The sequence below is a fragment of the Anabrus simplex genome, chromosome 11, assembly GCF_040414725.1.
Source record: "Anabrus simplex isolate iqAnaSimp1 chromosome 11, ASM4041472v1, whole genome shotgun sequence".
Classification (NCBI taxonomy): domain Eukaryota; kingdom Metazoa; phylum Arthropoda; class Insecta; order Orthoptera; family Tettigoniidae; genus Anabrus; species Anabrus simplex.
In genome coordinates, this window is record NC_090275.1 from 73,786,469 (window position 1) to 73,801,862 (window position 15,394).

The following is a 15,394-nucleotide window of genomic DNA, read 5'->3' on the forward strand; positions in this document are numbered from 1 at the left end:
TCCCGGTCCTTTCACTACAACCCTATCCAGGTCTTAGTTCGCTAGGGTGCCGCTAGAGGTCAGGAGCTCACTAAAACTGGTACCATGCGCTACGCTGTTATTGCATGATGAGGCGTGCTTCACGAGCGGCATGATCTGTTGCCGCCAGTTCTTTGGCTGGAGAAGATGTCAGCGAGTGGTCAAGCGCTAAATAAAAACAACTGAAGCACGTGCTACGTGTCCCACTCAAGCACTGCAGTCCGGTCTAGCACCAAGAAAACTTCATATAAGCTCAGACATAAATAAAATACGAACCTGCACATTTGTGCGTACATGGTCTGAAAAGGATATGGTTAGGGACTTAATCTGAAGGAGACATTGTGCTTGGTGTGGAGAGCAGAATGATGGGTCAGTTAACAGTGATGGTGTTGATCTCCCTAAGACTAGTGATTTTAAGTGTTTGAGATTTGTCATCTGTTTGGATTGTACCACACTTGCAGATGCACGGAACAGACCCAACGCTGCCTGGATTTGGTGACGCCAGGTTTCGGGAGTTCTTTTTGATTGTAAGATTGCATTACATATGAAATCAAAGATGTACATAATGGTTGTAAGTCCAGCCGCATTGTATGGCGAGGAGTGTTGGCCTGTCACAAAGAAACATGAACACTACCTTCATGACATAGAAATTAAGGTTCTTCGATGGCCAATGATACTCATAAAATTGGTCCATGTCAGAAATCAGGATGTGAGGACGGCATTTGGTGAATACTGGAGAAAATGCGAGATGCACGCCTGAGGTGGTATGGTAATCTGCGATCTTCATATCCGTATTGACGAACTACACAATTAGAAATAGGAAAGGACTTCCACCTTATCAATACTTATTTATTACACTTATTATGCTACCGTACCAGTTTCGACCCCCTACATACGGTCATCTTCAGCTGAACAGTACATTCACATATAGATTATGAAGCTATGATGGAGATTTCAATGTCTGGGGAATGCCATATGATAACAAATATTTGGTCACATCCAAATGGGGCATGTCAAAACGGGAACTGGCGTGTCTCACTATGTGTGACAATGCATTTATGTCTATAATAATGTCCTTTAGGTCTTAAAATTAGTTTATAAAATACTATCTCCACTGCAAACTAACTTGTAAGTATATAAGAGAAAAACAATATATGTAGGATCAGTTCATGCATATGACCATTCGTGTCTTGCGTGTTATTCAGTTTGTCGGTTGACTTCTGTGTTCAAGTCTTATTTTCATAGTTGTACACTTCGGTTTTGGAGCTTGAGTGATATGACTTGCTTATAAAGGTCTTTTCTACTCTGATGGCGGGCGGCCTGCATGCTGTCAGGGGAAGCGGGGAGCATGGGGCTGACCAATCCAGGATGACGCGAGAGGCCGTAAAGGGAGAGAGACAGAGGCCACTACTACAACGTTGCCAGGAGCGGCTGCGCGAATTAAAGTTGTGTTGAAATCCACATAACAGTGAAATACAGAGCTTCGTATGTTATAGTTCGATTATGGCCCATGGATGAGTTTTATTATTTATTTCTATTATTTTCTTATATCTTCAATGTAGTATGATACGAGTTAATTAATAATGCAGATAACAAGTGCATTGACAACAGACCGAAAAACAGTTCGTTCAAGAGTACAGTTACACAACACATTTTATTTTCTTACTTTATCTTACCTTATTCCATCTGAAGGATCCATGTTACAGCACCCCGACACTTGCCATCGTCACCAGAGCTGTCACTGGAAATATCCTCGTCACTCGACTCCTCACTGTGACTGTGCAGATTTATGATGATGTCGTCCATGACTGTGTCCAATACCACGTCCCTTTTGTAATCGTCCTCTTGAAATTTTTCAGCATGTGACACACCAGCCTTCCACTCTTGTTCAGTTACTTTATCCAGCTCCTCTTCCATTAAAGATTGGATGTCAGTTAATTTGATCGTTTTGTTCCTTTTCCCTACAGCAGTTTTAATGTTTCCCCAAACCAGTTCTATGGGGTTATATTGACAGTAATAGGGTGGCAGGCGAACAACAGTATGACCCTTTCTGTCAGCAAGTGTATCAGTTTCATACACTTTTGCCTTTGGCTTGAATTGTTTCACAAGAGAGAACAGTTCGAGTCTGGTGTGATTGCTGTCATGAGAAATATTCCTAGCAGATGACCACGATATATTGGCTTTTAGTGTGTTCGTTGTAGGAATTCGTTCTAGCTGTACTGAATGGTAGCTGGCATTATCCATTACAATCACTGCATCTTTGATGTTCCTTTTGTCAAGAGCCTCTAAAAACTTCAAAAACCACTCTTTAAAAACCACAGCGTTCATATCAGTGTGGTAGTCATCACTGGTCGATTTCACCTTTGGCCTGAAAACCAATTTGCATTCCTGTAGAAAACCAGTGCGACTGAAACCTACGTGACAAACAATAATTTGTCCACCTGTCCCCACAGGAACTTTTAAACCTCCTGTACCCTCTTTATCTTGCCAGATTTTCGTTGGAGCGTAATTCTGATGAATGTAAGTCTCATCTAAATTAAATATATGGGGCGATGGATCCTTATTCCTCAGGAGATGCATTTTTCTCAAAAACGTTCCTCTGGCTGTTACTAGTATCAGCTCTCTCCATTAAAAATCTTCTTCCGTCATAGCTTTTTTTATACTTGAGCCCCATAAACTTTAGTATCCTCCACAATGAAGTAACTTCCCATTTAAATTGTATATCTCTTTCTAAATCACCACGTAATTTGTTCAGTGTCGGGTATTCACCCTTTACGTAATAACTGAGGAGAGTTCTTCTAATTACATCTTTATGGAATCCGTCGATTGCCTTTGTTATACAGTTCCTTTTGATTCGCTTGCGTGGTGATTGAAATGAGATGGAACCAGATGACTGGGTACTGTCTTTACCTTGCTTTACTATACACTGAACGGTTCGTGTACTAACTTGACAAGCTTCCGACACTCTCTGCTCCACTTTATACACACTCGCTAAAGGGCCATTATTTTCTGCTTCCTTTTGATAATATTCTTGAACATTGCTGATCAGTTTTCTACCCTGGCTCCTTATCTTCTTCCTCTTCGCTATTGTAAGATATATAGCGCAATTATTATATAAAAAACACAGAACGACACGAATAGAAACAATAGGAAAAAAAATCTAACGTCACATCACATGCCACGAAAACGTTAATCGAAGAATGCAGTAAAGGACGCGGCAAGAATTACTCCTAAAACAAACTCGTCAAACAAGCTCTTTGTAATACCCAACGCACACTGTAAGACTACTCGGCAACACAGCAGTTCGTGGAGTGAAGTGAGCGCGGCAAACTCTCCGGGCGACTGAATAGTTCTCAGCGCCACCGCTAGGCGATCTTTTGTCTGATTGGGCAGTCACATACTGCCCGCACCCCACTTCCCCTGACAGCATGTAGGCCACCCGCCATCAGAGTAGAAAAGATCTTTAAAATTTTAAGGCCTTAATCATATCATTATAAACATATAAATGCATTGTCACACATAGTGACATACATGTCAGTTCCCGTTTTGACATGCCCCATTTGGACGTGACCAAATATTTATCATATGGCATTCCCCAGACATTGTAATCTCAATCATAGCTTCATGATCTGTATGTGAATGTATTGTTCAGCTGAAGATGACCCTATGTAGGGGTCGAAACCGGTACTGTAGCATAACAAGTGTAATAAATAAGTATTGATAAGGTGGAAGTCCTTCCCTATTTCTAATTGTGAGGTGGTGTGACCATGTACTGCGCAGCAACAGCACTTCAGTTGCAAAGACAGCACTAGAATTGAACTCTGAGGGCCATCGACTGTGAGGGCAGCCAAAGAAACGATGACTCAATGCTCTGAAGGTGGGCATGTTCTTGATTGGTGTAACTCCATACAGTGTCAAGGATAGGGCAATTTGGAGAGCGAAGTGCAAAGCTGCGAACCCCGCAATGAAGCAGGATAAATGCCGAGGAGATGATCAGCTGTAGTGATTGCTACTTATGTATTGGCCTCACTCATAAAAATAACAATAATAATAATAATTCTTTAATTCATCACTCTTATTCTGTTTCAGATGATGACCACTGCAGAGAAGTTTCCTTATGAGGAGCAGGCAAGGTTGGCAAAAGTACGAAGTGGTTCTAATCTGAATCATAAATACACCACCACAGGAATTTCCTATGCCCAGTTAGAAAGGGAAGCAGACGAACGCAGGGAACGAGAGCGTCTGATGTTGCAAGAGATTGAGCAGACTGTTAGAACTCAAGATGTTCTTTCAGGTAATCATTGCAAATCTCTACCTTTATTTTTGATGGTTGTAATGTAAAAGAAAGAATGGAAAGAAAGAAATAAGTGTGCGAGTATAAAGGAGAGCTAGAAACAAGAATCAGAAGCACCCTGGAAAGATGAACTTAATTACTGGTCATTGTGAAAAGGGAACAACTAAAATGAGATGAATACAAACACATCATACGCTGTTCATGTTGTCTTGTTTTATCCTCAGTACTCTGTTTTTATGTCCATCTCAGTTCATCACAAGCACATTTCTCTTCTCCGGCTTCACTACTGTAGTCGGCACAACTTGGTGGTTGATCTTGCAGAGACGGAGAGCAAGAGAGTTTCTGCATAATTGCCCTATTTTCAGGAATGAAAAGTCTGGGTTGAGCAATTAAATATGCATCAGTTTGTTTACTTAAATCTGATCTCTGTGATATAAGATAAACTTGTTTTGTTTCAGCTTTGCTGCGTTTCCCGTTCTACTTTGTACATGTTAATTACTATTGTTCAAAGGAAGGTACATACTTTCCTTGTGAAATTGGAGTTGCAAAGTTCACTCTTCGCAAGGGCATCGATGATTCTTTTCATTCCCTGATAGAAATAGGTTAGTATACACCTTTTTTTTTTTTTATTTCAGTAAGAGAGAATGGTTATTATATCCTTTTATTTTTTCTGTCAACTTTGAGTACACAGCCTGCATCTTCTTCATTTGTAAGCTGTTAGACAGCCTAGAGTTAAATGTGAATGATTCTGAATTTTTAATTTTTAAAATTTCTGTATGTATTACGCATCTGAATCTTAATCGGTGGCAGCGAGTGGAACTACTCGCTATAAACAGAGTGCTGCAGTTTGTTGTCTGAGCACAAGGGTACAGTCACAACAATATTGAATTATCTTAAAAATTGTTTTGTGGTCGAGAATTGCTGTCTGAGATCTGTTGCGTTTTATATTACTTTTATGTGGTTGATGGATCTGTGGCTCCTTGTGAAATGGAAATTCCTCCAAAGAAATCGTACAAAATTGATCTGTTCCAAGAGGAGAAATGTTTAAAATTTTGTATGGAAGAAAAGGGGAAATATCTCACCATTCCATTATGGAAAGCTGTAGAAAGGACTACTAAGACTATAGGTAGACATTGTGAAAACGTGGATGTGGTCGGAAATCAAATCCTATTTCCATGTGAACATAGACAACATGGGAAGACTATATAACGTATGATTTTAACCCAAATTAACCTAGACCCCCTGCGGGTGGGGGATGCACATGTAGAATACACCCGCGATATCCCCTGCCTGTCGTAAGACGCGACTAAAAGGGGCGACCTAGGCGCGGACATGATTGCGGTTTGGTATAATGTGTTGGACCTCCTGTGGATGGAAGGGGCTGTATACATTCACAGGTAATCCCTGCCTGTCATAGAAGGCGACTAAAAGGGTCAGGTGGCCATAATCCCCTCTTTTTTTTCAGGGTTACTTGTAGACCATTTCTAAATTTTTGATGTGCGTGCTGCTCGGAGATGGGCCTCTTACGTGTGCGGTTATGCCCGAAAGCCTGCGTCAGTAACCACCCATGAAGCGGAGGGTGGGAGCGCCATGTACACTTGCAGTAGCATCCGTCTGACAACACAGGTCCCTGAACGCCCGAATGCCAGAAGGACATATTATTATTAACTATTTATTTTTTCTCTATATTTAGTGCTCTGTATACGCTATGGGGTACGTGCTATTGCGGGTGACTTGAGGGAGTCCTCCCTCAGTCATCCCGTATTAGGCATCGTCCAACATCGGACCCCGGGCAGTACCTGCTATGACCAGGGGCCTGTTCCACGAACGCACTTTGCACTTTTCACTTTTCAAATCTTGCAAAGTGCAAAGTCTTTCTGTTCCACCATGATGTAGGTATTACTTTTCAATTTCTTTGCAAAGTGAAAATTTTTTGCGTATGAGTGAACCGGTCATGTTTATTCCATGGTCAATCTGTATAATACTCCATGATTTTAATACTTTATTTTTCGCGGTGAATTTGACGATAATTGTGGTACTGGCAGTTTTAAAGTTTTGATCATGGGAAAGAAAGAAAATTACAAGAAACTAGCGGTGTTAGAAGTTGTCAAGGAGAAACGGGACATTCTTTTTGGCGACTTCAAAAATAATCTATCACATGATGACAAGCGATCCGCTTGGACTGAAGTTCTAAAGAAAGCTCAGTCTTTGCAGTTAGCTGGAGCTGAAAAATCTTGGACGTACGTGAGGGATAATCTATTTGGATTATGGAAATGTCGTGCAATAGTAAGTAAATATTTAAGTTTTCATTAAATGCATTAATTGAGAATATATCGCTTAAATCAATTCGTATAACTTCACATATGTCGATGCAGCATGTTACATAAAATTGTAATGTAGAAGTGATTGAAGAATATATGTAATGATTTCCTCTTACCTATATATCACGTCTGAAGCATTAAATTCTTGCTTTTAGGCAAAAAGAGATAATGCCAAGAAAACTGGAAGTGAAGGAGGGAAAGATAAACAATTGGATGAGGTGGATGCTGCTATCTTCGACATCCTGTAGAAAGATACGGCCGTTTTAGACGGGCTGAATCTTCCTGAAAGCTACATTGAAGATCAAGCGACCGTGGAGCCAATACGACTCCTGCTGAACTTCCCAGTGCCGAAAACCTCGAAAACCTACAAAATACACCGAGGAGAAAGAAAAGGAAGCTGTCGAATTCCCCGCGTCCTATTGATGACATTGAAGAAGATACGGTGACAAAAAAACTGAGGCAGGAACTTCTGCACGTGGAAATTTACCACAGGAAATTCCAACCCTGAAGTTGGAAAGGGAATTGGAGATACCACCATCAGAATTTACTAGTGACATTGCGGCTTCTGCTTCGCAGAATTTTGACTATAATACAGACGAATACATAGAATACATAGCCAATGAAAGTACCGAGTGATTGATTTTAACTTAAATTTCATGGTAACATGTTTATTATATGTAGATTAGTAGAAATATAGTATAGTAAATAAAAATTAATGTTATTAATATAGAAACAGATACTATTGTTCAGTTCAGTTAGTGAAATATCTCAATAACGAATTGAGTTTAGCAACGGCGTCTAAATCGGGTGTCTCATCATTTCCAGGATTGGGGTCTTCATTTTCATCCATCAATGTAAGTAAGTTTTCTTCATTTTCTCTTCCAACCTTACGTGCAATATTATGCAATGCAATACACGCTAAGACCACCTTTCCCGCTTTTGTTGGACATAATCGTAAGTGGTTTAAGCAGGGAAAACGTTCCTTTAAAATTCCGATACTGTTCTCAACACTACGCCGTGTTGTTTTATGTGCCTTGTTAAATCGTTGCTCAACAGCATTGTCAGGATTTCTATTAAGAGGGGGTATTATTGAGAGAATGATGCCCGTGTCTATCAACATAAACCTCCTCGTGCTCAGTAGGAGCATCAATATTAACGAGAGTACCGTCAACACATCCACACACAGAAGGAAAGCCACCCTTCATTAGAAATTCCGTCGCTGTATTATGTGGATTATCAGGCCAACGTACTATGTTAGGAAATATTACATGTACTATAGCATCTATGGCTTTGCTAACAGTTCTGCAAACAGTTGATTTTGATGTCCCATGCATTGCTGCCACACCGTGCAGCTGGGCACCATTTCCTAACCAATGTAAGCATATCAGAATTTGTTCCTTTTCGGAAAGGGATTTACTTCTTTTTGTTGCAGGTTTCAATAAATGACCAATCATTTCAAGAATATAATCAGCCTGTAATGGGGTAACACGAAAACACTCGCGAAATTCTGTCGAAGTGAGGTTATGAAAATTAATCCTGTCTTTGTATGTTCTCTTGTTGGATTCTTCACATCACTGTCCTCACTTGATGATAACAAAAGCTCTCGTTGTAACATGTTTATATCACTAAACAAAATTCTAGGCCGAGAAACTGGTGTACACACTTGTTAATTAACAACTGAAAAGTGAAACATCTCTGCAAAATTTCTGAAAACTTTTCACTTAATTACTTTGCATTTCTGTACCAATGGAGGAACATAACAGGCTTGAAAAGTGAAAAGATTCCTAACTTTTCACTTTTCACTTTGCAAGCTAAAACTGAAAAGTGATCGTGGAACAAAAACTGAAATGAAAAGTGCAAAGTGAAAAGTTGCAAAGTTCGTTCGTGGAATAGGCCCCAGGTGGATATTGCCTTGGCAGCTTAGTTCAGCTACAAAGACCCCTGATAGGAGTGCGTGGCATTTGGGGAGGATGTTTTCGGGCATGGCTTTGAAACAGTCGCCCATCCCAAGGTGGTCCCCCACCGAAGTCTTTAACTTTTCCTTCCCTGAGAGTTTCAACTCCCTGGGAACATGCGCAGCGTGAAGGAATTGGATCCAGCTTCCCTAGGTTTCTGGTTGCTACCAGAACTGATGGGCATGATTTTAAGCTGGTAAAATCGATCCTTTTTAGTAGACACATTGAAGGCATCTACGACGAACTTGTGGATCTCACGAAAATGCGTAACGGTAGTTTGCTTTTGAAGACTCGTACAGCACCGCAAGCTGATCAGTTACTTAAGTGCGAGCACTTCGGCAAAATCCTCGTCAAAGTGGAGTGGCACAAATCCTTGAATCTGGTTCGCGGAGTCACTTCACCGCGACCTTATTTTGAACACTGGCGAAGAGTTGATTGAAGACATGAAGAACCGTGGCGTGACACACGTCCGGCGCATTACGCGCAAGGTCAGCGGTGAAGACGTTGCCACTGGAGCCTTCGTTGTCTCTTTCAAGTTGTCAGTGCTACCAGAGAAAGTCAAAGAAACAACTTATCGTTGCGATGTGAGGCCGTACACCCCGCCTCCTATGCGATGCTATCAATGCCACAGATTCGGACATATGGTATCTCGTTCGAATCCGTCTGTATGTGGTGCATGTGGAAAAGTAGCTCACGGTGTGGAGAAGTGCACAACTCCGTACAAGTGCACTAACTGCTCTGGTCTTCATTCTCCTCGGGATCGGAAGTGTCCGATATATCCGAGTGAGAAGAAGATCCAGGAGATCAAGACCCTGGATGGTCTTTCCTACCAGGAAGCACGCCGTAAGTTTGATTCCACGAAAACACCTGCCCGTACACTCGACTACAGCATGATAGCTCAGTGTCTCCCAGGTTCGTCTTTCATGACAGGGTTACCCGTGATGATCGCTGCGCCCAAAGCGACTGTTGCTCCTCAGAACCGGTCTTTGACCAACCAGAAGTCTGTGCTGGCTGGCAGTTCTAAGCCGGCACAAAAGGGGGTGGAGAATAAGTCCCCCCCCTCCAAGACGTCGGCGAAAGCCATGCCCCAGCCAGCGGAGGCAGCATCGTCGACCAGGGCTTGGAAATCATCTCCTAGCCCGTCTAAACTAGAAAAGAAGGCGGCGAATAACGCCCTTACTGGGCGCTCCCGCACTTCTCCTGCGAGAGGGAAATCATGCCCTCCATCTGGAGGGCATGAGTCGGCGCCAGCAGGTACTCCTGCTCCACAACCTGCGTGCTACCGTTGTAGGGGAACTTCCCGTCCCCGGAAAGCGCCGAAGTTGTGGACGTCAACCCTGCCGTCTGCCGATGCCGGGATGTCATCGCGCTGTCATCTACATCTACGGATGTAGATATTGATAGTGTTTAGGTTCATGAGCATCTTGTCGCTCATAACTTAACACTCCTTTTATAGTCCACACTATGGCACTGTTACAGTGGAATTGTAATAGTTATTACAGGCATCTTGCTGAGCTGCATCAGCTCATTAATGAGTATGCGGCAAGTATAGTCTGTATTCAGGATTGATGGTTATGAATTTCATGTTTTTGGTCCGTATTGAACAATATATAAGTAATAATAATAATAACTTAAATGTTTCCACCTTTTCAATACAATATATTGGCTGGCAGTTCTAAGTAATAATAATAATAACTTAAATGTTTCCACCTTTTCAATACAATATATTCACAAATTTACAAAATTATACGGTACTAGTTTCGACCCATCTAGGGGTCATCATCAGCCGTATTGAAGCAAAGATCATTTGTGGCGAAATCCTAAGACAATATTATTTTAAAGAATAACAAGTGAAATGAGATGTTATTCTTTAAAATAATATTGTCTTAGGATTTCGCCACAAATGATCTTTGCTTCAATACGGCTGATGATGACCCCTAGATGGGTCGAAACTAGTACCGTATAATTTTGTAAATTTGTGAATATATTGTATTGAAAAGGTGGAAACATTTAAGTTATTATTATTATTATTACTTATATATTGTTCAATACGGACCAAAAACATGAAATTCATAACCATCAATGGCAGTTCTAAGCCGGCACAAAAGGGGGTGGAGAATAAGTCCCCCCCCTCCAAGACGTCGGCGAAAGCCATGCCCCAGCCAGCGGAGGCAGCATCGTCGACCAGGGCTTGGAAATCATCTCCTAGCCCGTCTAAACTAGAAAAGAAGGCGGCGAATAACGCCCTTATTGTATTGAAAAGGTGGAAACATTTAAGTTATTATTATTATTACTGTATTCAGGAGACAAACTTCAGACCAGGTCATCATACTGTCTTGAGGAATTTCAGACTATACTCGACAGAATGATATTATGCTCACCGGGCGTCTGGTGGTGTGAGTATTTTTGTTCGTTCTGATACCTATAGCTAAGAAGTTCCTCCAAAGACCCCACTGGAAGCAGTTGCTGCCTGTCATCGCAACAGTGTGTAATGTTTATTTTCTACCAGGCCAGCCTCTTGATATAAATGATGTCACTGATCTTACAGATCAGCTTCCACCTCCCTCTTGTTTTGCGATTTTAGCGCCCATCACCCCATATGGGGCTCTGAGACGCCTTGCACCTGGGGATGAGAGCTGGAAACATTAGTAACCCAGCTGGGGTTATGTATTTTGAACACAGGGGAACCATCTCACTTTATTGTAAGTTACGGCACATATTCTCGCATAGACATATACCAGGTAGACCGTTGGCAGTGATTCTTGCTGCTGCTGAGGAGTCCATTCCTTCCTTCTTGGGGACTCCTCGCCGAAAACTCGTTCCTTGGTGGAATGCCATCGCGCTCATAAACTGTGGTTAGTTTGGTAACATTTAAAATACTCTGCGCTCGGGCGCGAGTCCTTATTCGCCAAAGTAAGAAATCTTCGTGGGAGAGATGTGTCGTCTGACGTCATATACTCCATCATCTCAAGTATGGACTAAACTTCAGCGTATTTCGGGTATACAAGGATTATCTTTTGTACCGGGAATTTCCATTGCAGGCAGTGTCGTCACTGAACCACTCTCGATTGCTAACTATCTAGCTAGTCATTTCGCGGATGTATCTGGCTCTGGAAATTACCACCGTGATTTCCTCGCTCTGGAGCGGGAGGTAGAATGTTCATCACATTAGTTTTGCCACTCAAGCTCCAAAGGACTACATCCTGCCCTTTACAGAGTGGGAACTCCGCAGCGCCTTAGCGCTTTGCAAGGACACGTCTCCTGGACCAGACAATATCCATGACCAGATGTTGAAACACCTTAGTGAGGATAGTCCACTATATCTCCTTCGTGTGTTCAACCGAATCTGGATAGAGGGTGATTTTTCCGTCTCAGTGGTGAGTCATTCCTGTCCAGAAGCCCGACAAAGATCCTAAGTATGCAGGAAGTTACAGACCTATACGTCTTACAAACTGCCTGTGTAAGCTATTTGAGAGGATGCTAAATCGCCGAGTTGTGTGGTGTCTGGAGCACTGCCTGCTCGATCTGCATCCGATGGCTGCTTTTACTGCCTGCTCATTACAACATCTTAACACGGCACAAAATTAAACACTCCGTTTACAAATACCCACAGCAGGTGGCAGCACCAACCGGCTCCAGACTTGTCGGAATGAAATAGCGGGAAATAGGTTAGTACTGTACTTGTTTCCAGTGAAAATGGTGTACTGCTGCGTGCCTTTCTGCAAATCAAAGAAAAGGAAATCAGAATGCCGTGGTATTTCATTCCAGGACACGGGCCTTTTCTGGAGATCCAGTTGAAGCCATGTTTAGTTCTATAAGAATGGGAGGAGGATGCAATGACATGACTGACGACTGGGCTGCTCAGAATTCCATAAAGAGAATTCTGAAATCCGGTATTTTAATGTTCACCGATGGTGCTAACGTTATAAAAAAAAAAAAAAAAAAAAAAATCTGCCTTTGTATCCTCTCCCGGACTCGACGAAACAGAACCAGTGATGCCACTGAGTATGTACTTGATTTACTGGAAGATGTTCGTGAGCCCCCTAAGTCAGTGTGTGTAACTTTTTTTTGCCATTTGCTTTACGTCGCATCGACACATATGTCTTACGGCGATGATGTGATAGGAAAGGCCTAGGAATTGGAAGGAAGCGGTCATGGCCTTAATTAAGGTACAGGCCTGGCATTTGCCTTGTGTGAAAATGGGAAACCAGGAAAACAATCTTCAGAGCTGCCGACAGTGGGGCTCGAACCCACTATCTCCCGATTACTAGATACTGACCGCACTTAAGCGATTGCAGCTATCGAGCTCGGTGTGTGTCACTTTAGAAACTGCTTCCCAGGCATTAGTGTGTGGTTATTTAGTGCGTGTAATCGAAGAAAAAACAGAATGCAGCACGTGCTTGAATAACGTTTCCACCTCAGTTAATGCATCCCCATTGATGATCTGCGCTATCCCCAGCAACAATTTATTGGCCTAATTATAGGGCTACAGAAATTTGAGGTGGCTCTACCGTACTAAAAGAAATCTGCAAGTCTGCTCCAGACTATAAAAATCTATGTTCTACGTTTGTGCTTACAAGGTTCCAGCAAGTGATATTCGCTCTCAGCTGAGACAGGCCACTCCCCTTCCCAATAAGCTGAGAGCGATAAAAGGTACAACGAAGGTATGAAGGACTTCCCTTCGGGCTTCTCAGAGGGAAGCAGTGGTATTATGTCTTCCTCGGATCGGCCACGGTATCCTGATGCACTCTTATCTATTGAAAGGAAAACCCCCTCCGGTGTGTACTTGCGGCGGTACACATCCTTGCGGTGGTACACATCGTTACGGAGTGCGTTGACCTGGTTGGTCTGTGTCGTAGTCTAAAACTCCCGCGTACCATCAGTCGTCCTGTGCAATACGAGCAGTCCGCAGACCTCGTCATCTGTTTTATGAGGGATAGTGGTATTTTTTCTCGTGTGTAATATTGTTCTTGTCTTGGTGTATTTATTTTTGTCAACTGTGCTTTTATCCCATTGACTCTATTTTAGTTAGTGTTGCATATTTTGTGTTATTTTAACTTCTGACATGAATTGCTATCTACATCCGTATATCCAGGCAATGCCTTATTCCATTATCACCTTTATTTTCTCTATTTTTTAATAGTACATAAGGAATTGCGAATTAGATCCACTGATTGTTTTAATATCATCATTTTTCATCTGCATTTATTTTAAACTCTAGTCAGTGGATACATTTCAATATTTTAATTACCTCATGTCGTACATTTCGTACCATTAGGGCCAATGACCTTAGATGTTAGGCCCCTTTAAACAATCATCATCGAATTAACCTAGCTGTACCAAATAGTACCAGCATACATATGTTTATATTTTCCAGCCCCTAAATAAATTTTTATGTGAGAAAATGTTTTCACATCTTTTGGATACATTTAGAGTGCATCATCATGAATTCCTTCCAGCGAGCTGGATAGGATGTTTAAAAATGATGTACCTCCATTTATTACGGTCCTGGTATGCTTCTTTCCTCTCTAGGGCAGCTAATGTTTCTGAAATGCATATGAAATGAAAATAATTGTTAGTAGTGTAATTTTCTGCAGGGGAGTGAAAATTTGGCAGTGACACTTCTAACAATAAATATAAAAGAATCCAGACATCCAGTAAAATTGTTGATATCTTTTCATTTTAGCTCATAACACCAGTTCAGGCAAACAAATTTTACGACAAAAACACCAGCTTCATCACACTCGTCTTTTATTGCAAACTGTTTCCGACAACTACAGGTCACACACAGCTAGCAGTTCAAAGAAAAACAAGGTAGACAAATCGACCTAATTTCTTAAGGAATAATATACATGAATTGACAACACGTAACCTCAATGTAGATTTCTTACAACTAACACAAGATATATATAATTTTAAAAAAATACATTTCAGTTATCCCTTCATTGCAATCCTATAAGCCTACAGAAACTCTTAAGCTTGTTGCTTGATAAATTCTTTGTGAACAAGTCTGCAGCATTTCTCTGTGATGCTAGATACAGTGGAACCTCGATTCTCCATTTTTTGAGGGACCACAGGAAAGAAACGTACAGCACGGGAAAACGGAAAATTCAGGAACCATCAACAATTTGGCTAAACATCACAAAAATGAAATATGTATACTTATAATCTTACAAATGCCCCTAAACCAAAACCAAACTACAGTCCCAATGGGCCTTTCGCCTACCAAACGAGCACCCTCGGTCCAAAGGCCTGCAGATACGAGATGACGCATGGTCAGTGTGACGAATCCTCTCGGCAGTTATTCCTGGCTCTCTAGACCGGAGTTGCTATATCACCATTAAATAGCTCCTTAATTAAAGGTAATCGTAGAATGACTGAACCTGGAACCAGCCCTCATATCTAGCTAAAAATGCCTCACCTGGCCAGTAATCGAACTCGGGGCCCTCCGGGTGAGAGGCAGACAAGTTAGACCTTTGGAACGTTAATTACCGGTACGCAACTTTAAAATCTCGAAACTTAACAGTTTTACCGGGGAATCTTCGTAAGTTTCCTCTGAAAACTTTTGTTATATTCCTTTGAAAACTTATTGCAATTCAGCAACTTGGATCAGCCAAACTCTTCGCAAAATCTAATACCCTTAACGTTGAGCCAAACAGCAATCGAACAGAAGTAGTTTTTCATTCTCTAATCTAATAAATTAAAGCACATGGATACAAAAGCGTCCAACATGATGGCAATTTTTTTTTTTTTTAAATCTTCCACTGTAATTTGGTCACCAGTATACTGTCCTAGTCAGTTTATGG

The 15,394-nt window shown here is 41.6% G+C and overlaps 1 protein-coding gene across 1 annotated transcript in view; it reads left to right on the forward strand.

Annotated features, from left to right (window-relative positions):
• Nucleotides 1-15,394, forward strand: part of LOC136883184 (protein maelstrom homolog) — a 201,234-nt gene that overhangs the window by 6,081 nt on the left and 179,759 nt on the right. The window contains exons 2-3 of the mRNA XM_067155367.2: nucleotides 4,108-4,312; nucleotides 4,771-4,914. Coding sequence (XP_067011468.1) covers nucleotides 4,108-4,312; nucleotides 4,771-4,914 — 349 coding nt within the window. The remainder of the gene's footprint in view (nucleotides 1-4,107; nucleotides 4,313-4,770; nucleotides 4,915-15,394) is intronic.